Genomic DNA, 26,540 nt, shown 5'->3' on the forward strand with positions numbered 1-26,540 from the left:
TTTGATCCAGATGCTGTCAGTAAACCTATGAGGTTCCACAATCCTTGAAAGAAGAAGGGAGCTTGAAGCTTTTGATCCTGTGAGGATGAGATCAAGTGGGCCCGAAATGCCGTGGCGAAATGCTTGGAAGAACTGCGACATACGGAATGGATTCCTTATAGAGGACCCCACAGCACAACTTGAAGGATCAAACTCTCGCTTTTCAATTGCAACCTAAGAGTTCCTCTGCCTTCAGAAAACTGCAGCCACCACAGGCTGAATAATGGTTTTATTACTGTTGTTGCGAGGTGCTATCTTTAAAGCTGTGACGACATACGGACAGGGAAAGACCCACTGGTCCATCCAGCCTGTCCCACATGACTGCGATGCCCTGCGCATCGCAATATATACACTCCCCACCCCAACCTAAATCCATGTGGGAGAGGCGAAAACTCAGATAAAAACCCAGGTGAATTAGAGAAAAGAAAATCTGGAAAATTAGGCGATCGAAACGAGTCCAGGAGATCACTCTGGCCCTGATTAATGTCATGCAGTTACCTGCCTTTTCTACAAGGTGATTGCCCCAGTCAGAATCTGGTCCAGCTCTCTCTTAAAGTGAAGCTCCCCTTGTCTCGATTGAACTCCTCGCTCATACTGCTTTCTGTACACATTTACACAGAGTTCCACTCGGACTCCCCGTGCACTTTTTAACCCAGGTTTGACAGCGGATTGGAGTTATACTTCATTCAGTGACAAAAACCAAGCGATGTGAGACTGTCTTCTCCAGGAGGGACTTCACACCCCTTCCCTCCTCGGTGTAGGGCCGGGCACTAACTCCGGATGTTGTAATGGAACTGACTGTGAAACGGAATCTGCTTTGCAGCATTGCTAAAGCTGTAGTGTAAAAGAAATAATGTATTACATCTCCACATGCGCACGCACGCACACACACATATAATACATTACCTCACGTATAGAATTACATAGAATCTACAACACAGAAACAGGCCATTCGGCCCAACCGCTCTGTGCTGGTGTTTATGCCCCACACAAGCCTCCTCCCACCCCTCTTCATCTAACCCATTCAACAAATGCACAGTACAACAGCTGATTCTAGGGGCTGGATTTTGCCAGCTGAGACGAGTTGGGGACGGGACTACTGCCTTCTGGGTTCTAGTCCCACCCCCAGCGATGTATGACGAACCCACACTATTTTCCCTTGATTGGCCTTGTTAAGCCCATCCTGCGGGCTTAGCAGCCAATTAAGGGAAAGCCGGTGACAGATGACGTCAGCGTATGACGCTTCATCTGTCGAAAAAATTTTGACAGATGAATTGTCAGTGTTTGACAGCTTTGAGAAGCTGTCAAACACTGACAATCTCTGCTCTAAAGTGAGCCCTTGCACAAAGGCTCACCAAGACCTCGCTCCTCAGCAGAAAGTAGATGGCTGCAGCATCTGAGAATGCAGCAGCTATTCTGTCATCTCTGCCATTGAGATGAGGCACCTCCGGATCCTCAATGGTTGAAGCCTGCAGGAAGAAGCAAAGGTAAGGAAACCTTTTCCAACACTTTACACTCACCTCTCATATTTACCTCTCCACACGTGCACCCATCACCTCTACATGTCATTTCGACCCCTCTCACCCCCGCAGACCCACTGTTCGCCTCGCTGACCCTGGCGAGGTTTGCAGCCGTCGGGAAGCCCGCAATTGCAGGCATAAAATGGGGAAAAGCCTCAAAACTGCCTGTTAACAGGCAGTTAATTGGCTCTAATCCCCTTCCCGCCTCGAGGAGACGGGTCCCTGTGCGACTCGGGGACCCGCCTCCCGGGAAGATGGCACTGAGGCGGGTTGGGAGCGGGATCGGTTCCCGCTCCCAGTTTATGCAATTTTCCCAGTAGTCCCGCCTCCTCAGGGCTGGGAAAATTCCCCCCTAGATGTTTGCATTGCTGTCATCTATTCTGTTTCTATTCCTCCATCTCTAATTTTTTTCAGTGTTTGTGTCAAGATTGCAATTATTGAAATTGAGCAAACCCTCATATATTCACTTTCCCCCTAGCCTGGATTCCCACATTAAGGTTGGAAGATTGTCATGCTGTATAACTGCTCTTGCTCTCGTAGATATTGGGGCCATCCATCAGTTATCTTGGTAAGAAACAATTTGTGCTCCTTTTTTGGGGTGATGGGGTGTGGGGTTAATACTTGCAGATCACTTTGTCTGAAATCATTCTTTGGGAGGGGAAGTGAAATGGCTGAAAAGTCAAGGCAGGCTCCAAACAAATTACGTTAATTTTTTTCCCAGTTCTGGTGATGGGGTCTATACCTGAAACATTAATCTGTCGTTTCCCTACACCAGTGACTACACTTCAAAAGTATTTAATTGTCTGAGAAGGGCTTTGGAACATCCCGAGATTGTGAAAAGTTCTTTATAAATGCAAATTATTCCTATTCTTGCAAAGATGTTCTACACTGCATATTTCCAGCATTTTCTCTGTCTTATTTCAGATTTCCACCATTTGCAGCCCTTTTTTCCCCTTTTCATTGTTAATTTTTTTGAAATCGGCAAAGTTATGAATGGCAGTTGAGTATTATTGATGCAACAAAACTACGTTCTGACAAATCTCAGGCTAGAAATAAATCACAGGCTGTATTACTGGTGACTGGGTGGCTGGTCTCCACTGTTACTGACTTTCGGTTATTGCGAATCTGTACTTGTTCCTGGTAAATGGCAACTTTAGGCTGTGCAAGTTGTGTTAGCTCCACCTCTCTCGCTCGCTCTCTCTCGCATGCACAAACCGTCACAGATACATAGGCTGGAATTTTCCCCTAATAAAAAGGGGTGGGTTTGGAGCGTGGGGGCAGTTAAAGTGTGAAAAATGGGATTCCCGTCCTGATCCTGCCTCCAAACCCGCCCACGCCCGGTTTTCCCGGAGGCGGGGCAGGCGACCAACCCGCTCCCAGGGGGCTTCACCTCAATTTAAATATTATAATGAGGCTGGAAGCATCTTTTTGCCCCCCCCCTCCATTTTGTGTAAAACTGCATGGGGATAGATTTCACACAATTTGTGAAACCCCAGCAGTTAAACAGAGGCGGGGACTGTTGTGTCCAGGAGGCAAGTGGCTTTATACCTACCTCCTGGATCCAGGGTCCCGACCATAGCCACACCACCCCCCCCCCCCCCGCGATCAGAGACCATCCCACAGTGGTGGAAAGGGCGCGTAGATTCCACTGTCTGTCAATTACAAGCAATTCCTTTCCCTAAAGATGCAAAAGTACCTCATTGGCTGTGAAGCACTTTGGGATGTCCTGAAGTTGTAAAAGGCGCTATATAAATGCAAGTTCTTTTGGTTAGTTATTTAAAGAAAGAAAGCCTATTTCTATTGATGATTTCTATTGATCTTATGCAGTTACATTCATGATCGGCTGTTATAAAGCAAGCTTTGCTAAGAGTTTTCATTATTGAGAAAAGAATATGAAATCTATGGCCCCTTTGCAAGGCTGAAGAAAGTACAAGGGAAGCTGATGTTAATCGGGAGGCAGTGATTAGATGATGACAAAATTGGGTTTAAAAGCCTGAAGGTTGCGAGAGGAGAGAAAGACTGAGAGAGGAGTTTCATAGTTTTGAGATCATGGGGAAAATATATGAGTTAAAGTAGGAAAGCTGTGCAATAAAGCTGGTGCTACAGTTATGCCACACTACTGGTCTGAAGGCCAATAGCTGTGGAGTGAGAGGTGCAGCTGCCAGCACCAGAGTTATACTGTGGGCTGCACCTGGTCGCACTCAGCTCATTGAGCAGAACTCTGCACACACCTGTGCAAGGATACACATTTTTTTTAATGCTAAAGGAAAGACTTGCGTTTATATAGCGCCTTCCATGACCACCGGACGTCTCAAAGTGCTTTACAGCCAATGAAGTACTTTTGGAAGTGTAGTCACTGTTGTAATGTAGGAAATGCAGCAGCCAATTTGCCCACAGCAAGCTCCCACAAACAGCAATGTGATAATGACCAGATCATCAGTTTTTTGTTATGTTGATTGAGGGATAAATATTGGCCCAGGACACCGGGGATAACTCCCCTGCTCTTCTTTGAAATAGTGCCACGGGATCTTTTACGTCCACCTGAGAGAGCAGATGGGGCCTCAGTTTAACGTCTCATCCAAAAGACCAACAGTGCGGCACTCCCTCAGCACTGCACTGGAGTGTCAGCCTGGATTTTTGTGCTCAAGTCCCTGGACTGGGACTTGGACCTCCAACCTTCTGACTCAGAGGCAAAGGTGCTACCCACTGAACCACAGCTGACATACAAAGGTTGCAGGTGGGAGTAAATGCTGTATCACAACATTAAAAAGACTCCACGGTGCATTTACAAAGCGCCTAAGTGGAATTATTGAGCCCTTTATAGACTTATTTCCACACTGTACTGGAGTTACACACTACATGGTGCTAAGTATTGTGATGGAGGCTCTTGGAGAGGCTGTCACCATCTGTTTTCAGTATGTCCCACAGTCCGATGCGAACCTGAATCAGGAATTATCCTACCAAATTCACTTCAGTGCACATCCAAAACTGCTTCACATCAGTGCACGAGCGGCAGTATAACTCCAGCCTGAATGGTATCACATCTTTATAATGGCCCAGAAATTAGGTTCGGGGGCTTGCCGCGCGTGCAAGCCCCCGATGCGCACTCACCCGGCGCGCCAACATCTGAAGCCTGGGCCTGCTTGGAATTCCTGTCACTGGCCCGGTTCAGATGTCGGCGCGCTGTGCTTGCCTGATCCAGCGGCGTAGTTAGTGCGATGTGCCGGCTGGGATCAGGTGAGCACTGTGCAGCCAATCAGGGGAGGGGAAACTTCATTCATGAGTTTGATAGTAAGAACTGTCAAACTCATGAAAAGTACGGGCGTCCAAAAGACTAGTTTAACTTTAAATAAAATTTTTAAAAACATCCCAATAATTAAATAAACTATAAATAACTTTAAAAAACTATTTTAAACAATTAATCAAATTTTTGAAAAAAATAATTTAAAAAAAAATCGGGTCTAAAACTACACTTACCTTACTGTGAAGTCCTTAAAAACAATAAAGCTGTGGAAAAAATGTTATAATTTTAAGTAATAGACCACTTACCTTAAAGAATGAAGTCTTGTGTGGAGTTTGCACATTCTCCCCGTGTTTGCGTGGGTTTCCTCCGGGTGCTCCGGTTTCCTCCCACAGTCCAAAGATGTGCGAGTTAGGTTGATTGGCTATGATAAATTGACCCTTAGTGTTAGGGGGATTAAATACGTGGGGTTACGGGGATCGGGTGGGATATGTGTCGGTGCAGGCTCGATGGGCCGAAATGGCCTCTATCTGCACTGTGGGGTTTCTGTGATTCTGTGATTCTGTGATTTACGTCTCCTTTTTACATTCGTAAAAAGGAGGCCCTTACACACGCGCAAACCTGTGGAACAAAAGGAATTTCAGCGCGCACGCGTTCGTCCTCTGAACCCCTTGGTTCAGAGGACAGGAAATGCCGGTTTCCCGCGCATGCGCTGTGCATGCTGAAATCCGGCACTTCCAACAGGCCCACGCGTGAGTACCCCGTCCGTACTCACGCGTTGGGACCGGAATTACTGGCCCATTGTCATAATATAAAAGCCAAAGCAAATTGACATGGACCCTTGGTGGCATAATTGGCTTATAGCAACAGGAACTTCTTTATATTATGGAACCAAGGGGAATGTTTCCTCATAAACTTGTTCCTTATAAACAGGGCTTGCAACTTTGTTACCAATAGCATACAGAGGGAATCTTCCCTTGGGGAGGTCAGCAGTTAGATGCCTCATTACAGACTGTTATTTGCGTTGATTATATATATTTCAGAAAATTTGTGTATAACAGTTCTTCCACAATGGCAATTTTAAATGTGTAGTTTGTGTAATGGGTATGCAGTTTAAGGCGTTAGATAGTGCTGTTACATCTCACATTTAATTAGCTGCACTATGTGACCATTGCACTGCATTTACCCTTCTACAAACAATGTGTAAAACCGAATCAGGAAAAAGCCACCACCCACCATGGAGATTTGTTTTTTAAGGGATACCTGGACAGTCAGATTCAGAGTTATATTTAGCGCATTTCCTTATCACTGTGGGAACAAGCTCGTCTTGGCAGACTCCAACACAAGGGAGCATCAGAGTTCAGGGAATGGAAGAGTTCATTGCATCAAGAGCCCCACAGAACCCTTCTAAACAACTGAAGTCATTCCAAGATTTTATGATCAGCTTTTTTTCAGTAGTCATTGAGATACTTTTATACCTGACACGATACGTGTTAAATCTACAGAATTGTTTGCCTGACCTCAGCCAGCCAGCTCTCACACCGATGAAAAGTTTTACAGAGGACTTTCATAAGATAGATAAATAGAATGTAAATAAAATTTTCACTGCAGAGATTTAAAGTGAGGGGGGGGGTTTACACATATATTTTGCTCATAAGAAAGCACCGGGTGTATTCACACACCAACTTTAGCCTCCTAGTGAAGGTCTTTCCTCATCACTTCAGTGCTATAGTCGGTGTGTCAACATGGAATCAGATAAACAATCTAACTCCTCATCACACGGCGATCTCAAAATTGGAGCCTCAGTGGCCTAAACACGGTCTGCCCCCCCCCCCCCAGGCGATCTTATTGAAACATATAAGATTGTGAAGGGGTTGGATCGGGTGGATGCGGGGAGGATGTTCCCGATGATGGGTGAAACTAGAACTAGGGGGCATAGTCTTAGAATAAGGGGCTGCTCTTTCAAAACTGAGATGAGGAGGAGCTACTTCACTCAGAGGGTGGTAGGTCCATGGAATATGCTGCCCCAAAAAGCTGTAGAAGCTACATCATTACATAAATTTAAAACAGAAATAGACAGTTTCCTAGAAGTAAAGGGAATTAAGGGTTACGGGGAGCGGGCAGGAATTTGGACATGAGTCTAGGTTCGGATTGGACATGGCCCTGTGGGTAGCGGAGCGGGCCCAGGGGCCGTGTAGCCTGATCCTGTTCCTATTTCGTGTGTCTAATTCTGTTAGATTCAGGAGATGGTTCTGTGATAGTAGATTGGCGGTTAGGATCAGATCAGCCATGATCTTATTGAATGGCGGAGCAGGCTCGAGGGGCCGATTGGCCTACTCCTGCTCCTATTTCTTATGTTCTTATGTTCTTATGTTTTGGGTTTCCGAACACTGAAACAGATAGTAACGAATATTAATATTTCATGTAAAGTAGTGTGTGTGTGATTAATGTATGCTGGTTTATTTTTTCACAGGTACATTGACTTTATGGTACAAATTCCTCCAAAATAAAATGTTATGCACATCCAGATTGACGAGAGTGCAGACACAGCAGTGAAAATAACCAACGCCATTGGTTTGTGATTTTCATGGACAAATGGACGGCATTATAAAAGGCAATCCTCAAAACACTGGTGAAAACTCGAATCTCTTGTAATAAAAACAGAATCTGGCTTATTCTGTCACCATATAACAGTGGCCCTGAAAATAGCAGACTTGAAAAATATTAAAATTAAATCTGCATTATAACTTATCCACATGCATAATAGTCCTACAATTGTCTTGATTTGTATAAATAAAGTATTGCAACAGCTGAACAAATACCTCAGGCATTAACTCTCTGTTTTGGAAAATGAGTACATTCCATGGTAACCATAAGTGATTGCATATTTTCAATGTATGAAACGTTGAATGATTCTCAGTCATTTGAGATATCTTACACCTTGGTATTTCAGCAAGGTGAGTCCAAATAACTCAACCTCTCTCCAAATAAAAAGCAACAATTGTGGAAGGTAAAATCTAACTGTGTGTATATACATATAGCAGAGATTTCACTGGGACCCTTTCAGATGTAAATAATGTGCAAAACTACTGGAAGTTCATGTATTAATATTCCCACACCATGATCTGATACATAGAAGGAAGCGGAAATCGTACCAGTTTATATAGGAGTTATGTGCTGTCTATAAGTTTAAACACTCTAGTTTCATAACACAAGCTTTACAAATGTGGATCAGTGTTAGAGAAAATTGTAAAATTGTTCAGATAGGAACTGTGGAATTACACAGCTTGGGATCACAGAAACTATTTCTCCCACCTCTCCATAACACCCATAGGACTGATTCCGCATGTCTTAATTCACGTCCCTCAAAATTAATCCTCCACTTTAACTGGAAACACACCTACTACACCTTTGCCATCAGTAAAGATCTCTCAGCTTCATCTAGAGCTATCTTGGTTGAAGAAGCAAGAACCTTGCTTGACAACCTTGGTTGGTCCTGTCTTTCAATATCCATGGGAGTATATTGGTGTGGATGGTAAGTCAGTTATTCTGTCTGTATGCAGATATATTGATTTTATTGATGGGGGCTGCATTGGACTTACAAATAAGCAATGCATGAGGTAGAGCAACATTCAGTGGACTGGAAAACTAACCCAGCATATTACATCAACATACTTCATCACCCCAGCAGAGTCATTAAAGTGCGTGTTTCATGTGAAGTTTGCAATCACTCCACGAAACGTATAAAGAAAAAGACTTGCATTTATATAGCGCCTTTCACAACCTCAGGATGTCCCAAAATGCTTTACAGCCAATTAAGTACTTTTGAAGTGCAGTCACTGTTGTAATGTGGGAAACGCGGCAGCCTATTTGCGCACAGCAAGCTCCCACAAACAGCAATGTGATAATTGACCAGATAATCTGTTTTGGTGATGTTGGTTGAGGGATAAATGTTGGGCAGGACATCGGGGAGAACTCCCCTGCTCTTCTTCGAAAAGTGTCATGGGATATTTTACGTCCACCTGAGAGGGCATTGGTTTAATGTCTTATCCGAAAGATGGCACAACAACAACTTGTATTTATATAGCGCCTTTAACGTAGTAAAACATCCCAAGGCGCTGCACAGGCACCGCTGACAGTGCAGCACTCCATCAGTACTGTACTGCACTGGAGTGTTAAACCTAGATTAACACTGGAGTGGGACTTGAACCCATGACATTCTGACTGAGCCATGGCTAACACATACAATATATAGAAATACAATCTAGAAATAATAAAAAAGTATAATCAGTATGAACAGTATTATCATTTACAGCAATATAATTATTCCACATAAAAAATACATTAAAATAAAATGGTAACGATGGAGAAACGCAATTTTATTTTTATATACACGCACACTTTATATATTAATAAATCTTTAAGTTTAATTGTCAATCTGAAAACATTCTATTACTTGCTGCACATGGTATGTTCAGATTTATTAAGCTCTAATAATTGCTTTATTATTAGCGTTTGCCCTGAATGGTGCTGGTACCAGAATGATTTAAGGTTAAGCATGCCTCTGCTCACTCAGTGTGTACATCCAGTTATAGCGGTTCCAGCACAAGCCAGGAGAACATGTGAAATTCCGCACCGCCAACCTAGGATTCCCCATTTATTAACTGTCAGGAATAGAAAATCCCAGCACCGGCCAGCAACGCACAAGAGGAATTTCCCCACCCAGTGCAAGTGCAGTCTTTAAGATTTCCACTGTTGGAACTTTAGCAAAATTCTAAAACCCTCCTAAAATATTTCGCTAGAAGCAATCTTCAAGAACCGGTTTACGCTGCATGCACCCAACTTGTACAATCATTCGGATGGGAACTGCGGGATTACTGTGCTTGGGACCACAGAGACTTATTTCTCCCACTCGAGAACTCAAACAGGACTGATTCAGCGTGTCTTAATTCACCTCCCTCAAAATCGACCCTCCGCTTTAACTGGGCACACAGTACCTACACCACAAACATTTCACCAGCAGTAAAGATCTCACAGCTTCAGAAATGGATCGGTGGTTTGGCTTAAAGAATAGTTTCACGAGTTTGAAACAGGGTTCTGTGTTTCGAATGGCGCAATTGAAAAACGATTTCGTTAGAAACAGGGAACATCCTCACCAAAGCACTTGTCAGTCTGTGCAGGGCGAACCAAAGCAATTCTCAGCTTTTTTGTAGCATTTTGCTTTTTTTTAAAAAATACTGAAAGAAGACAATTTAAACAGCGCGGTGCGGTGAAATCGTTAGCAAGTGCCGAAATTCCACGAGTGTGATTCTTGCCTTGTATTCCCACCGGCAGGAAGAAAAGCGACCTGATTTCCTCCAGGGAGCTGGAAATATGAAAGGGTAGGTGGGTGGGCTTCCCTCGGACACTGCTGTCTCTCGATCCCCAGTTTGAAACGTCCGGAGTTCACTTTTTCTTTCTCCCACCCCACTGCAGGGTGAGAAAAAACAACCCACATTTCCTTGTAAAGTGATCCCTCGACGACAGTGTTATTTTAATCTAAATTCAATTAAACCGCGCAGGCAGCGGTCTTATCGATAGCATTGTAAATGCAAAGTTTAAAAGAGGCGTGGGATTTGATGGGATGGGGATGGTTTCAAAAATATTGACATTTTAATTATTAAAAAAGAGGCCATTCAGCTAGATTGGAGCATTTATGGTTTCCTCCGCATATGCGTTTAGTTTGGAAAAACTTAAGTGATGAAATGGCTGGTTGGGACAGACTGAAAAACCTACAGTATCTGGTATGTAAACTGAGTGAGATCCACAGTTGTAGCAAGAAATCCTGGCAAATTCAATCAAGTTAGATTGTTAAAGGGGGTGGGACGGGATTACCGGACAATAGAAAGCACAGGAGCATTTAAAAAAAAAGGGGGCTGTAACTGATTTGAAACTGACTCAACTTTTGGGGACATTCTCAGCCCCCCCCACTCCTGGAGAAACTCCCAAAACGCGCCATCACTCCACAGTGAAATGTATCAAAGCTTGATGATGTAGTTCCGGGTGCCGGAGCGCAGCTCTGATTGGCTGCTGCAGAGTAACTCTTCCCTTGGGGAGGGGGGGGGGAATAAAGAGCTAGCGGATCAGTCTGAGGCTGTCGTCCAACAATAATCCTACCCCCCGCCCCCCCCAAAAAAACTTACTGACAACTTCCCACCACAACACCAACAGGCAACAAAACATCATCATCAACAACAACAAACTCTCCCCCCCCCCTCCTCCTCCTCCCTCCCCAACAAGAACCAGGAGATCCGTCCTAGCAGCCAGCCTTGGGGGAACTTTCACATCTCTGCACACACACACACACACTTTTGCAAGCAAGAAGCACTGAGGCGAGCGAGGAGCCGGCCAGGATGAGTTTGCTGTCGGCGATCGACACCAGCGCCTCTGTCTACCAGCCAGCCCAGCTCCTGAACTGGGTCTATCTGTCTCTGCAGGACACTCACCAGCCCAGCGCCTTCGATGCCTTCAGACCCGAGCCGGCGTCCCACCATCACGATCTGAACTACGCCAAAGCTGCTGATCTGGGAACTTCGCTCTATTCCAACTATCTCAACAACTTTTCCCAACTCCACAGGAACGAGGTGCGCATTCCCTTCGAATACAGTCTTAATAAGTACCAATATAAAACGCCCGGCGCTCTGAAATGTGTTCTTTTTTTTAGCAATCAGTTAGAACCGTAGTGGTTTTTAAAGAAAATGGAAACTTTTAACAAAATGTTTCTGATCTCTGCCTGGCATTGATCTTTCACGCCCGCCATTAGACTGTGATATTTATATATATAAAAAGAGAGAGGGGAAATCCTTTTCCTAGGGCAAAGTTATTGCCCCTGGGATCCTGCAGGGTTTTATTGTACGAAGCGAGATCCTATTTGTTGTCTGTCAGTTGAACTCAATTTATCTAAATGCAAAAAGGTGTTGACACGTTGGCTAATAATTGAACGCTCTGTGCCATGCAATCATAAGACTGGAATACAAAAGTGGCACATTGCTGTGTGCTGCTGTCAGCCATTGGGACTTGCAATAACACCGTTTCATATTTAAAGTCGTGTTTCATTCCCCCCTTTCCACAACCCCCCTTGTCCCATGTGTGAATCACTCAATGTGATTGACAGCTTGTTAAAAGCAATGCGAGGCATTACCCCCAAAAACCGTTCAATTAGCAAGACATCTTACTGGTGATTTGGATGTAGAGGATATCCTAGCAAAGTGTCTATTTATGGGAGGTTTTTTGCCCGAGTTGAAACTCGGTAGGGGCGAGAGAGAGAAAAAAAATCACGCCAGCGAAATAAGTCATTACTTTTTGGAAAGCCAGAGGTGTGTGTGAAGCTGCGCAGGCTGCCCAGCCGTGTCTGGTTGTGTGATCTGCATTCTCTCCAGAGGGACTGAGATTGGTTAGATTGCAGCAAGTCCTTCACTGACCCTTGGAAATTCTGTGAAATATGAGTCTGGTCATTATTTTGGAGCAGGGATATCTGATTGCTTCTACAGGGACAGAAATAAAGCGCCATGTATACTCTAGCCGTCGCTTTCCTCATTAGTAAATCTGCAGTTGAAAGGAAGGTTGGTAGGGTAGGTTTGATCTTAAAGGGGCAATGTCTAACAATTAGAAAATTAGCATTGAAAAAGTAATGTTCTTTTCTGGCACCTTTTAAATAGAATAAAACTTATAAAATTCTAACAGGACTAGACAGACTAGATGCAGGAAGGCTGTTCCTGATGGCGGGGGAGTCCAGAACCAGGGGTCACAGTCTAAGGATAAGGGGTAAGCCATTTAGGACTGAGATGAGGAGGAATTTCTTCACCCAGAGAGTGGCGAACCTGTGGAATTCTCTACCACAGAAGGCAGTTGAGGCCAATTCATTAAATATATTCAAGAAGGAGTTAGATATATTTCTTAAGGCTAAAGGGATCAAGGGATATGGGGAGAAGGCAGGGACAGGGTACTGAGTTTGGATGATCAGCCATGATCTCATTGAATGGTGGAGCAGGCTCGAGGGGCCGAATGGCCTACTCCTACTCCTGCTCCTATCTTCTATGTTTCTATGTAATAGAAACTCCATGTACAACCGTATTCAGAGAAAAGTTGGTGATAAACTATCAAATTCATGAATTGGGGTTTGACAGCAACATGGATGTGACAAATGAGAACAGTACAAAGTTCACCAGCCTGGAGCAAAGTTAGAGATTGGGGGAGGGGGACCCTCAGGACCATGGGGATCGGGAACAGGCTCCCAAAGGGGTAGTTGATTCAAGGTCAAATGATAGATTTAAATGAGACCCATACCGGTTGAGAAGGTTAATTGAGGATTGTAGAAATACTGGCTGGTTTTCAGGGGAGGTAGGGGTTGACAGGGTAGATGCTGAGATGCCTGGATGAGTGCAGTTCTAACAACACTCAAGAAGCTCGACACCATCCAGGACAAAGCAGCCCACTTGATTGGCACCCCATCCACCACCTTAAACATTCACTCCCTCCACCACCGGCGCACCGTGGCTGCAGTGTGTACCATCTACAAGATGCACTGCAGCAACTCGCCAAGGCTCCTTCAGCAGCACCTCCCAAACCCGCAACCTCTTCCACGTAGAAGGACAAGGGCAGCAGGTGCATGGGAACACCACCACCTCCAAGTTCCCCTCCAAGTCACACACCATCCTGACTTAGAAGTATATTGCCGATCCTTCATCGTCACTAGGTCAAAATCCTGGAACTCCCTATCTAACAGCACTGTGGGAGTACCTTCACCACACGCACTGCAGGGATTCAAGAAGGCGGCTCACCACCACCTTCTCAAGGGCAATTAGGGATGGGCAATAAATGCTTGCCTTGCCAGCGACGCCCACATCCCATAAACAAATTTTTAAAAAATGTTGTTTCCCCTGGCTGGAGTGTCTAGAACTAGGGGGCATAGTCTCAGGATAAGGGGTTGGCCATTTAGGACTGAGATGAGGAGGAATTTCTTCACTTGGAGGGTGGTGAATCTTTGGAATTCTCTGCCCCAGAGGGCTGTGGATGCTGAGTCTTTGAGTATATCCAAGGCTGAGATTGATAGATTTTTGGACTCTAGGGGGAATCAAGGGATATGAAAGTGGATGATCAACCATGATCTTATTGAATGGCGGAGCAGGCTCGTGGGGCCGTATGGCCTACTCCTGCTCCTATTTCTTACGTTCTTATTAACAGGCAGGACGAGTGTGGAGCGGAGATCCATGATAGAATAAATATGCTAGAAGTCTGGATGGCGTGGGACTGTTGGGCCGAATGGCTTTTTCTCGCTCCAAATAATATGTTCTAATGAGCAATCTTTCTAAGTATGTGTGTGTATGAATTGTGTTGTTCCACTCGGGTACTGTTTATTGTAGCATCTTTTAAAAGCAACTGGCACTTTGTGCTTTTAATATAGCAGAGCGTCCCAAGGGACTGCACACTGGGGGAAGGGGGATGGATACTGGGGAGTAAGGGAAAAAATAAATGAAGTGATGGAGGACAAGGTGGAAGAGTTCGATTTTTCAGGAGACTTTGGAAGATATTAAGAGATGTAGCAAGGTAGAGGGGTTTGTAAGAGAATTCCACAGTGCAGGGTCCTGATAACTGGTCTATGCCAGCAGTGGTGGACTGGAGTGAGGGGGTATCAGCATTGGAAGAGGAAAGGAGCTGAACTGGGCCAGAGCTTCAATGCTAGTCAAATTAAGGACTTGCCTAGGAATCTAGTGAAATGCATTGGGGCAGAATTTCCCTTTATGCATTATAAGTGAGGGGAAAATTCCAGCCATTTTCCCCAGTATGAGCAGAATTGGTTTGTTCTGTTGTTTTAGCCCTATCCTGTTTCCGTCCATTTACACACAGCAAGCATTCTTTCCAGAAACATAACTCGCTTCTTAAAAGGGCCACACGGATTGTGTGGCAGGATAGCTGCGTTAAACGGTGCGCCAGGAAAAAAAATACTTCCAGCCACATGGCCATGGCCCTTTTAAGAAAAGTGCAAGTTTAATTCAATGAGGGCCAACGAGGCACCGCTGTGGAAGCTGAAACGTTTCAGATATGGATTGGCCGAGACAGAAGAAGCTAATCGGCCTGGGATGCGCGTGAAAGCAACGTGCAGTGTGGGCGTCTCCTCAATTAGCGGGCTGGTGGTTTGGGGGCGGGGGATTAGGGCTTGCTTTCTGCGGGCATTTAACAAGTTCGTGCTTGCAAAAGAAGATGCAGCAACTCCTTCGACCCTTCTGTTGTGGGCAGGCTAAGAACACGACTTCAGTTTTTTTTTGCGCCCTTGGTGTGTGCTGTGCAAAGACTAGAAACCTTGGGCCCCAGTTGATTTGGAAAACGTTTGTCTTCTGACCAGTTTTAGACATTAAGTTTTATTCTAAATAAAGAACCTCACTTGGTGTAAGTTGAGGGACTGTGGCATTGTTCATCCAGTATCAAGGACGCAAAGAAGCAGATAGCAATTTTGGAAAGAAGGCATATCCCCATTTGACCTGGGTACATCCCACCTTTTTGCCCCGGTCTACCCTGGGTACAGATCCAGATAATCTAACTTTGTAAATGGGGAATCCAGAGTAACTGCCCACAATAGGAGGGAGAATCCGCCTTTATCCACCCTTCTTAGCCGTCACGAGTTTACTCGACAACAGCAGCAACCAGGGACACAGAAGGCGAAGGGTTAAATGCCCTGACCTATTTTGACAGGTCGCTTTATTTTAATTCACTTCAGATCCTACAAAGCAACCTCGCCTACATGACAGCTGGAGTTAAAACAGTTGTCACCTCACTTAAAAATAGCTGGACGTTTGCAGCAAGGGCGACACATACATGGGGAACACAAAGCAAGTTCCTTTCGCACCCTCGCCCGCCCCAACCCAAAATAAATCCACCTCTGGCCCCCTGAAGCTGAACATCAGAAGTCTGTATTAATTTTGGTTGGCAGGTGCTACGGCTTGTGAGGAATGTCGAGCGCATCCTGCAAGTGAAAGGCTTCAGTGGGTATTGTGGCGCTGTAACGTGGGGGTCTGGATTTCACTCAAGCATGCAGGCGGTTGCCGACAGTCCCTTCATTAATAGTCATTTATTGTATGTGTTAAAACGCACTTCAATCTATGGATCACTCTGGTCTGACGGCTCGTCCTCTGTGCTACAAACGAGCAAGTAGTTAGCAGCTACCCCCCCACCCCCCCAAAAAAAACTTTATGAATGTATCATTTTCAGAAATTCTCACATTAAAACCCACTCGCTCCTTTCTGATGTTCCCGATCACGATAATACATTGTACCAATAAATCAGAGAATCAGAGACATTCGGCCCATCGTGTCTGTGCCGGCCAAGAAAGAGCGATCCAGCTTTTGGTCCGTAGCCCTGTAGGTTACCACACTTCAAGCGCACGTTCAACACTTTTTTTGAAAAAGTGTAACATCCCCACCGACACCCGGGAATCCCTGGCCCAAAACTGCACAAAGTGGAGGAGAAGCATCCAGGAAGGCACCGAACACCTCGAGTCTCTTCGCTGGGAGCAAGCGCAAGGAGCGCACGTCAACCCAAGCACCCCACCCACCCGCCCCTTCAACCACCATCTGCCCCACCTGTGACAGAGACTGTAGGTCCTGCATTGGACTCATCAGTCACCTGAGAACTCATTTTTAATGTGAAAGCGAGTCATCCTCGGTTCCGAGGGACTGCCTAAGAGAGGAAGAAGAGACATGCAAGTACTTAAATGTGATGAGGGTCTCTGCCTCTACCACCCTTTCAGGCAGTGAGTTCCAGACCCCCACCACCCTCTGGGTGAAAAAAGTTCTCCTCAACTCCCCTCTAATCCTTCTACCAATTACTTTAAATCCATGCCCCTTGGTTATTGACCTCTCTGCTAAGGGAATACCTTGACTTCAAATCTATGGACCTCAGCTCTAAAACACTAAATGGATGTTTTGCTGTTGGTCGAATGAACTCAACAGTCAAAATCCTTCAAGTTGTTTTAACACAGATACAATGGCATTGAAGGGTTTGATTGAGCAATTACTTACATTTCTAACATAGCCACTTACAGCAGGTAGAAGTTCAGGTTCCAGGACAGGCAGCTCACTAGTTTTTATGATGATTGCATATTTTGTAAAGTCTTGCTTTGCTGGCCTGTTTTGAACATGTGCAATGCAGGGACCAGTTTAAATCTTTATTTCATTAAAGGTTTAATCTTCTCAACAGCTTCGGTAGATTGAAGAACAGACACACACAGAAAAAGCATTGTAACGAATTGAATATTGTCCTTTATCCAGGCTATTACCAGTGGGTTGTACAAGAGTGCTTCGCCCTATGGTTCTCTGAGTAATATCGTGGATGGGCTAAGCTCGCTGACAGACCATTTCTCGGATCTATCCTTATCGGCAGAACCTCGCAAACCTGGCAAAAGGCCTCCACCCAACTACTTGTGCCATCTCTGTTTCAACAAGGGCCATTATATCAAGGACTGTCCCCAGGTAAGAGTGGTTTGAATATTGCAAGAGAGAGAGAGAGAACCTCAACAGGGTGATGTTTAACTAACGGAGGGTGAATAACCCAAATTATTGGGGAGGCATCTGGTATTGAAGCATTGAGATCTGCAGGCAGTGAACTGTGCAAGGGCTAACACTTGTCGCGTCATTACTGATGGTTTAAAAAAAAAGTGAGATAATGTGAATAACATCAGAGTATTCGCAAGTGAAATATTTGATGTGCTTAAAATATTGGATGAATACATTCACATTTAAATATCTGCAAAATAAGTTTTAAATGTATTTTTAAAAATATGCGTGTGCGTTCTTAACAGTATAGCTGAATCCACACCCTTTAGCAAAGGGATTGTGAAAGCCATTAGGAATTAAACCACCGGTTCAATCATTATTTCATATGCTTTGTTTGGTTAGTGCTTTCTGGCCTGGCGTAATCAGTATGTTTTTAAGAAACAGATGGAAAAGTTGGTTCTGTTTGCCCTCAATTATTACTCTTTGCAACTAAATCAATGCCAGAGTGTCTGAACTGAATGTCAGCACTGTCTCAAAGGCACATTTCTCATAAGTCACAGTGTTGTCCAGATATTGATCACCTTATATCAACTCAAGCTACATTTCCTACAATTCTGAAAGCCAAAATACATCTCTGTACCAATTTGACATCTCCGTCATCAAATTCATTTCCATTTCAAACTCGTTTTGGGTTTCCCCATTCATTCTCCATTATGTAGACTATACTGAACTGTTATATCACAGTTCTCAGACAGAAAGCCCCAATAATCAAGACAGCGATTCATGGGGAAATGGACAGGATCGTGGAGTTGGTACAATACAGAAGTAGAATTTGATTTATTCAGTCATTGTAAATCAGTGACCCTCACAGTAAAGCACTGCTTCATTGCACTTGGTACAAATCTGTTGCACTGATCAATGTCACAATGAACTCCCATGTTTGCACAAATAACACCAAATAATTTTTATAGGATTATTTTAAAGGAGATTTCATTTCGAGTGATTGTATTACAGATAATGGCCATTACCCTTCTGTGCCAACTGTAGACAGTATTGGTTGGTATGGAGCAAACTGGATTTTTGCTCATTTTTGCACAGCTCATGGATTCTTGTCTTTGTAAAGATCTTGCCAATTTTCCCAGTAGAATGATTTTGCATTCTTGACTAAGACATTGGTTTGGAGGTTGTCAGAGATCAGTAATGGGTAATATTCAAGTTGTGTCTCATTCTGAAGGAGGCCTGGACAAACAGGCTGGAATCTCGGCTAGCAGTCTGAAGAGTAATAAAATCCAGATGCCTGATTCTAATCCACAGAGACCATCTCTCCAGTCAGGGTTTGTGCTCTATCTTTCCCCTCCATCCCTCCCTCCCTGCCTGCCTCTCACCATCAGAGCTGGGACAGCTTGGAAACATGAGATGTCAAGATCTAAACAGTCGAAGGGACAGAGAGAGCCCAGAGTACTCGAACACTGGCACTGCACTGGAGCATGGAAAGAAAAAAAGTCCAGAGAACTGTGGTTTTAATTATTCAAAGCGTTTCGCGCTCCAAGTCAAAACAATCCTTGGTCTACATCAACAGACTTCAGAATTTGGTTAGAACGTATAATAGGGTTACATGAAAATAAGTATTTTATTTTGGTTAGCAGGCTGAATAAATGCAACGTACTGAGCCTATGAACAATAACTCAGCAATTTACACTGTTCACAGCACTAATCTGATTATTATTAGTATGATATCTAGTTTATCAAGTTCCTATTTAGCATTTATGATATTTTTCCATTAAGTGGCACTATTGATGTTTCCCCAGTTGGCTGGAATGTTGCTGAAACAGAAAAATACGCAGCCTCCAATCCAGATTATCTGTTGCACACACATACATTTTTTAGACATGTAACTATTAACTGGATTGACCACTTAGGGCCAAGCTGTGGACCAGCAGTCATGGTCACATCTGTAATTCAAGGCTCATTAATTTACCAGTTACAACCTCAAACCCATCCTCAGTGTTTGTTTTATTACACCCTTGAGTTCACTTTAAAAGCAGCAAATGGTTCCACCCAATTTCGGAATGACTGCTCCTTGTGCTTCATGACATTAGCTTGCAATAGTCTTTGTCCTATTACCTGCCAATGTCGCCCACTTAAAAACCCGTTGATGTCAATTAGCTGGCAACAGTGAAACTATTTGCTAAGTATGATGGCACCACATCCCGTCGTATTTAAGAGATTAGCGTGTAAAGTTAAAGCACATGGGTTTGGGGGCAAGGTACAGTACTGACTTGGATAGAGAACTGGCTGGCAGACAGGAAACAAAGAGTTGGAATAAACGGGTCTTTTTCCGAGTGGCAGGCAGTGACTAGTGGGGTACTGCAGGGATCGGTGCTAGGACCCCAGCTAGTCACAATATATATTAATGATCTAGACGAGGGAACTAGATGTAATATCTCCAAGTTTGCAGACGACACAAAGCTGGGTGGGCGTGTGTGCAGTGAGGAGGATGCCGAGAAACTCCAGGATGATTTGGACAGGTTGGGTGACTGGGCAGATGTATGGCAGATGCAGTATAATGTGGATAAATGCGAGGTTATCCACTTTGGTGGCAAAAACAGGAAGGCAGATTATTATCTGAACGGCAATAGATTGGGAGAAGGGAAAGTGCAACGAGACCTGGGTGTCCTTGTGCACCAGTCGCTGAAGTTAAGCATGCAGGTGCAGCAGGCAGTTAAGAAAGCAAATGGTATGTTGGCCTTCGTAGCGAGAGGATTCGAGTACAGGAACACGGATGTCTTGCTGCAGTTGTACAGGGCCTTGGTGAGACCACATCTTGAGTATTGTGTGCAGTTTTGGTCACCTTACCTGAGGAAGGATGTTCTTGCCATGGAGGGAGTGCAGCGAAGATTCACCAGACTGATACCTGGGATGGCAGGAATGACGTATGAGGAGAGATTGGGTCGATTGGGCTTATACTCGCTAGAGTTTAGAAGAATGAGGGGGGATCTCATTGAAACTTATAAAATTCTAACAGGACTAGACAGACTAGATGCAGGAAGGATCTTCCCGAGGGTCGGGGAGTCCAGAACCAGGGGTCACAGTCTAAGGATAAGGGGTAGGCCATTTAGGACTGAGATGAGGAGGAATTTCTTCACCCAGAGAGTGGTGAACCTGTGGAATTCGCTACCACAGAAGGCAGTTGAGGCCAATTCATTAAATATATTCAAGAAGGAGTTCGATATATTTCTTAAGGCTAAAGGGATCAAGGGATATGGGGAGAAGGCAGGGACAGGGTACTGAGTTTGGATGATCAGCCATGATCTCATTGAATGGCGGAGCAGGCTCGAGGGGCCGAATGGCCTACTCCTGCTCCTATCTTCTATGTTTCTATGTTACAGAGTGGCACAAGCACAAAAATGCATGGTTACACAAGCACACACAGATTTAGTTTAATGTTTCCAATTCAATGTTGAAGTAGTTACCTCTATAACATTTGCAATATACTAGCTGATTCCCTATGGCATTACTCACAGGTAGTCCAGGATCTAAAGCATGGTTGCGAGCAATGATTCCTCGAAGCTACGCGCGTGCGCAACTGCGCAGCAATCTGCAAGGTACCGCAGAGGCCGCTCACAAGCTTTTCTATTGGAAATACCGCGCAGGCGCAGAAATTTAAAGGGACCGTGCATTGAAATAAACAGGCCGTGCACAACAAAGCGCAGCTTAGAGGGAACATTGGTTGTGATATTTAGCTGCTAACCTGGCCTGTCCCTTTAAGACAAAACTCAGGTACTCTCTGTGGACCAAGGGTCTAAAGAGGCACCTATTGAGCTCCATTAGTGGCTAACTCCCATTAACACTGCGTCAGATTCCACATGTACGCCTATGACACCCAGCTCTACCTCACTACCACTTCTCTCGACCCCTCCACAGTCTCTAAATTGTCAGACTGCTTGTCCGACATCCAGTTCTGGATGAACAGAAATTTTCTCCAATTAAATATTGGGAAAACTGAAGCCATTGTTTTCGGTCCCCGCCACAAACTCCGTTCCCGAGCCACTGACTCCATCCCTCTCCCTAACATCAGTCTGAGGCTGAACCACACTGTTCGCAACCTCGGTATCGTATTTGACCCTGAACTGAGCTTCCGTCCACATATCTACAGCATAACTAAGACCGCCTATTTCCACTTCTGTAACATCGCCCGTCTCCGCCCTTGCCTCAGCTCATCTGCTGCTGAAACCCTCATCCATGCCTTTGTTACCTCTAGACTTGACGATTCCAACACACTCCTGGCTGGCCTCCCACATTCTACCCTACGTAAACTTGAGGTCATCCAAAACTCGGCTTCCTGTGTCCTAACTCGCACCAAGTCCTGTTCACCCATCACCCCGTGCTCGCTGACCTACATTGGCTCCCGGTTAAGCAGCGCCTCGATTTCAAAATTCTCATCCTTGTTTTCAAATCCCTCCATGGCCTCGCCCCTCCCTATCTCTGTAATCTCCTTCAGCCCCACAACCGCCCCCCCACCCCCGAGATATCTGCGCTCCTCTAATTCTGCCCTCTTGAGCATCCCTGATTATAATCGCTCAACCATTGGTGGCCGTGCCTTCTGTTGCCTGGGCCCTAAGCTCTGGAATTCCCTTCCTAAACAACTCCGTCTCTCTACCTCTCTTTCCTCCTTTAAGACACTCCTTAAAACCTACCTCATTGACCAAGCTTTTGGTCACCTGCCCTAATTTATCTTTATACGGCTCGGTGTCAAATATTTCATCTTGTAATACTCCTGTGCAGCACCTTGGGACGTTTTACTATGTTAAAGGCGCTATATAAAAACAAGTTGTTGTTGCTGTTGGAAGTTTTACCACATTGGCAGCTTCTTGGGGCGAAGCCAGGTTATCTCGAGGTCAAACTTTGATGAATATTCGGTTGTGGGTCGGCGTTTTGTACAAAGGGTGACTGCAGTGTGATGGGCTCGTGTCAAAGCTCTATTATATCCACAGAAAAATGGAAAGGTAATAGCTAAAAAAAACAGTTATTTACTTAAGAATGTACTTTGTGTGTGTTGTGCGGTGGGCATCAAGCCATGTAGACAAAGAGGACCTCGGGTCCGATGACTGATCATTGCTAATTTAGCTGACTGCCCCCAGGACAATGGTAATGGGATGTTACAATTGGATCTTAGTGCTGGAGATGGAAAAAAATACAAATCAACCAGGGTTCCTGTTTTCCACTATCCTTGCTGGAAGCTACAGGAGTACAGATGTCAGGTGAGGGCAGGAGTAGACACTGCTGCAATACCCACCCACGGCATGGTCAAAGAGCCTAACAACACTTACTGCCGAGGCTCACACAAGAATGGCCACGTTGATGGGGTAAATCAGTGCTGTACCTCGGCATGAATCATCAGTTCAGCAGAGGAGGAGACACAACTAAAACGAGAATTGAACTTTCCTAATGCTACTCGTTCTGTAGTTACATTTCCACAGCAGCTGTCAGTTGCAGAAATGCATCATTTGTTGACTTTTTTTCGCCCGAGCTCCTGGGTTTCTGCCAATTTCAGAACACAGGGATCAAAGAGCAGGGGTCAGCCGGCTGAGTGGATAAAACAGCAGCTCGTTCTCAATCTCTACTCCATGGAATTTTTTATTCATTCATGGGATGTGGGCATCGCCGGCAAGGCCAGCATTTATTGCCCATCCCTAATTGCCCTTGAGAAGGTGGTGAGCCGCCGCCGCCTTGAACCGCTGCAGTCCGTGTGGTGAAGGTGCTCCCACAGTGCTGTTAGGGAGGGAGTTCCAGGATTTTGACCCAGCGACGATGAAGGAACGGTCGATATATTTCCAAATCAGGATGGTGTGTGACTTGGAGGGGAACTTGGAGGTGGTGGTGTTCCCACGCGCCTGCTGCCCTTGTCCTTCTAAGTAGTAGAGGTCATGGGTTTGGGAGGTGCTGTCAAAGAAGCCTTGGCGAGTTGCTGCAGTGCATCTTGTAGATGGTACACACTGCAGCCACGGTGCGCCGGTGGTGGAGGGAGTGAATGTTTAAGGTGGTGGCTGGGGTGCCAGTCAAGCGGCCTGCTTTGTCCTGGACGGTGTCGAGCTTCTTGATTGTTGTTGGAGCTGTACTCATCCAGGCAAGTGGAGAGTATTCCATCACACTCCTGCCTTGTGCCTTTTAGATGGTGGAAAGGCTTTGGGGAGTCAGGAGGTGAGACACTCGCCACAGAATACCCAGCTTCTGACCTACTCTTGTTGCCACAGTATTTATGTGGCTGGTCCAGTTAAGTTTCTGGTCAATGGTAACCCCCCAGGATGTTGATGTTGGGGGATTCAGCGATGGTAATGCCGTCAAGGGGCGGTGGTTAGACACTCTCTTGTTGGAGATAGTCATTGCCTGGCACTTCTGTGGTGTGAATGTTACCTGTCACTTATCAGCCCAAGCCTGAATGTCGTCCATGCCTTGCTGCATGCGGGCATGGACTGCTTCATTATCTGGGGAGTTGCGAATGGAACTGAACACTGCAATAATCACTTATGACCTTATGATGGAGGGATGGTCATTGGTGAAGCAGCTGAAGATGGTTGGACCTGGGACACTGCCCTGAGGAACTCCTGCAGTGATGTCCTGGGGCTGAGATGATTGGCCTCCAACAACCACAACCATCATCCTTTGTGCTAGGTATGACTCCAGCCAGTGGGGAGTCTTTCCCCTGATCCCCATTGACTTCAATTTCACTAGGGCTCCTTGATGCCACACTCAGTCAAATGCTGCCTTGATGTCAAGGACAGTCACTCTCATCTCACCTCTGGAATTCAGCTCCTTTGTCCATGTTTGGACCAAGGTTGTAATGAAGTCTGGAGCCGAGTGGTCCTTGCGGAATCCAAACTGAGCATTGGTGAGCAGGTTATTGGTAAGTAAGTGCTGCTTAATAGCACTGTCGACAACGCCTTCCATCACTTCGTTGATGATTGAGAGTAGACTGATGGGGCGGTAATTAGCTGGATTAGATTTGTCCTGTTTTTTTTTGTGGACAGGACATACCTGGGCAGCTTTCTACATTGTCAGGTAAATGCCAGTGTTGTAGTTGCAATGGAACAGCTTGGCTAGAGGAGTGGCTAGTTCTGGAGCACAAGTCTTGAGCATGACAGCCGGGATGTTGGAGGGGCCCATAGCCTTTGCTGTATCCAGTGCGCTCAGCCATTTCTTGATATCACATGCAGTGAATTGAATTGGCTGAAGACTGGCTTCTGTGATGGTGGGGATCTCAGGAGGAAGCCGAGATGGATTATCCACTCGGTACTTCTGGCTGAAGATGGTTGCAAACGCATTTGCACTCACGTGCTGGGCTCCGCCATCATTGAGGATGGGGATGTTCATGGAGCCTCCTCCTCCCATCAGTTGTTTAATGGTCCACCACCATTCATGACTGGATGTGGCAGGACTGCAGAGCTTTGATCTTATCTGTTGGCTATGAGATTGCTTAGCTCTGTCTATAGCATGCTGCTTCTTTCGTTTAGCATACATGTAGTCCTGTGTAGCAGCTTCCCCAGGTTGGCACCTCATTTTTAGGTATGCCTGGTGCTGCTCCTGGCATGATCTTCCACACTCCTCATTGAACTCGCCTGACTTGATGTTAATGGTAGAGTGAGGAACATGCCGGGCCATGAGGTTACAGATTGTGGTGGAGTACAATTCTGCTGCTGCTGATGGCCCACAGCGCCACATGGATGCCCAGTTTTGAGCTGCTAGATCTGTTCTGAATCTATCCCATTTAGCACAGTGGTAGTGCCACACAACACAATGAAGGGTGTCCTCAGTGTGAAGACAGGACTTCGTCTCCACAATGACTGTGCGGTGGTCACCGCTACCAATACTGTCATGGACAGATGCATCTGCGACAGGCAGATTGGTGAGGACGAGGTCAAGTAGGTTTTTCCCTCGTGCTGTAGGCCCAGTCTAGCAGTTACGTCCTTCAGGACTCGGCCAGCTCGGTCAGTAGTTGTGAATGTCTTCAGAATGGAGGGTTTCAGGAAGTCTAAGAGGCATTGTTCTTATTTATATCTCCTTCCCCCCTAGGTCGCCATGGGTGATATTCTAATCACCAATGAACAGTTGATTGAGCTGTTCCTGGGCCTATGTCAGTGATGTCAGGAGTTGGGTGAGAGTACGGCAGCATGGCTTAATCCAACCGTTGAATTTTCCTTCTTCTATAAGTTGAAGTGCCACCAACCCATCATCTGGCATGACATAGGAGCAGGAGTAGTCCATTTAGCCCCTCGAGCCTGTTCCGCCATTCAATGAGATCATGGCTGAACTGTGACCTAACGCTATGACCTTCTCAAGACTGGACTTTTTTGCCAAGAGGAGAAATCACGGAAGCAAATCTGCGCCCGGCTATTCCATGATCCACTGTATTGTTACACCAACCATCTATATTTCATTGTGAGGGTCAGTAGCTTTAAGCAGGAGTTTTCAATGTAAATCTAAACCTTGCTGCGTCTTTGTGTTTCTTGTACTTTATTATCCCATTCAGTGTGGTTAGATCGCTGTCTGGTAACAGCAGGTTTAGCACAGTGTGGCCCATTGATAGTGCACCTCTGCATCGAATGAAAAGGAACCCTCTGACTTTTACTTCTCTCTCCCCGTGCACCCCCCCCCCCCCGCACCCCGGTTGTCAAGGAAATAAACACAAGAACAACATCTCCTGGTAACAATTAGTAAAGCTGGTGCGTAAAACTTGGACCAAGTCCACCAAACTAAATAAAGTGCTCCAACTTCACAAGGAATCCAGCGCTGTGATCCAATGCCAGCTCTGGGTTCCCATTCATCTATCTGTGTATTTTCTTTGATCGAATACTCCGAAGCAATCTAAAATCCACATTGGGAGAGAGACCAAGTTTCAAAAATAAAAATACACCAAAAACGATCTTCTTTTCAGTTATGGGATTTGTTTCATTCAACACTTCTCGTCATTTACTTTTCCACCCAGTCCAAACAGTTGGCTCACCCTGGTATCGCTTTGAAAACTCCACAATGTAAAATTTCTTGCATTTATTGACACGAGGCAATTGGCAGTCATGGTACGCGATAGAAAACGGGTGCAAACTCTCCACCATGGCAACTGGAGCTTGGGAATAAAATACTTCATGGCACTGAATTTGGATTTCAAGTTTGATTATGTGGGGCTCTTTGTTGACTGGGATTTCATTGTGGCTCGGT

General features: G+C 45.3%; 1 protein-coding gene across 1 annotated transcript in view; it reads left to right on the top strand.

Moving 5' to 3' along the window:
* The first annotated feature begins 10,940 nt into the window (after positions 1–10,940).
* zcchc24 (zinc finger, CCHC domain containing 24) overlaps positions 10,941–26,540 on the top strand; it is a 318,625-nt gene continuing 303,025 nt past the window's right edge. The window contains exons 1-2 of the mRNA XM_085970566.1: positions 10,941–11,423; positions 17,103–17,303. Of these exons, the coding sequence (XP_085826692.1) occupies positions 11,193–11,423; positions 17,103–17,303 (432 nt within the window). The 5' untranslated portion in view covers positions 10,941–11,192. The remainder of the gene's footprint in view (positions 11,424–17,102; positions 17,304–26,540) is intronic.

The sequence above is a fragment of the Somniosus microcephalus genome, chromosome 29 (assembly GCF_052327205.1).
Source record: "Somniosus microcephalus isolate GS21.2 chromosome 29, FLI_Smic_1.0, whole genome shotgun sequence".
Taxonomy (NCBI): Eukaryota; Metazoa; Chordata; class Chondrichthyes; order Squaliformes; family Somniosidae; genus Somniosus; species Somniosus microcephalus.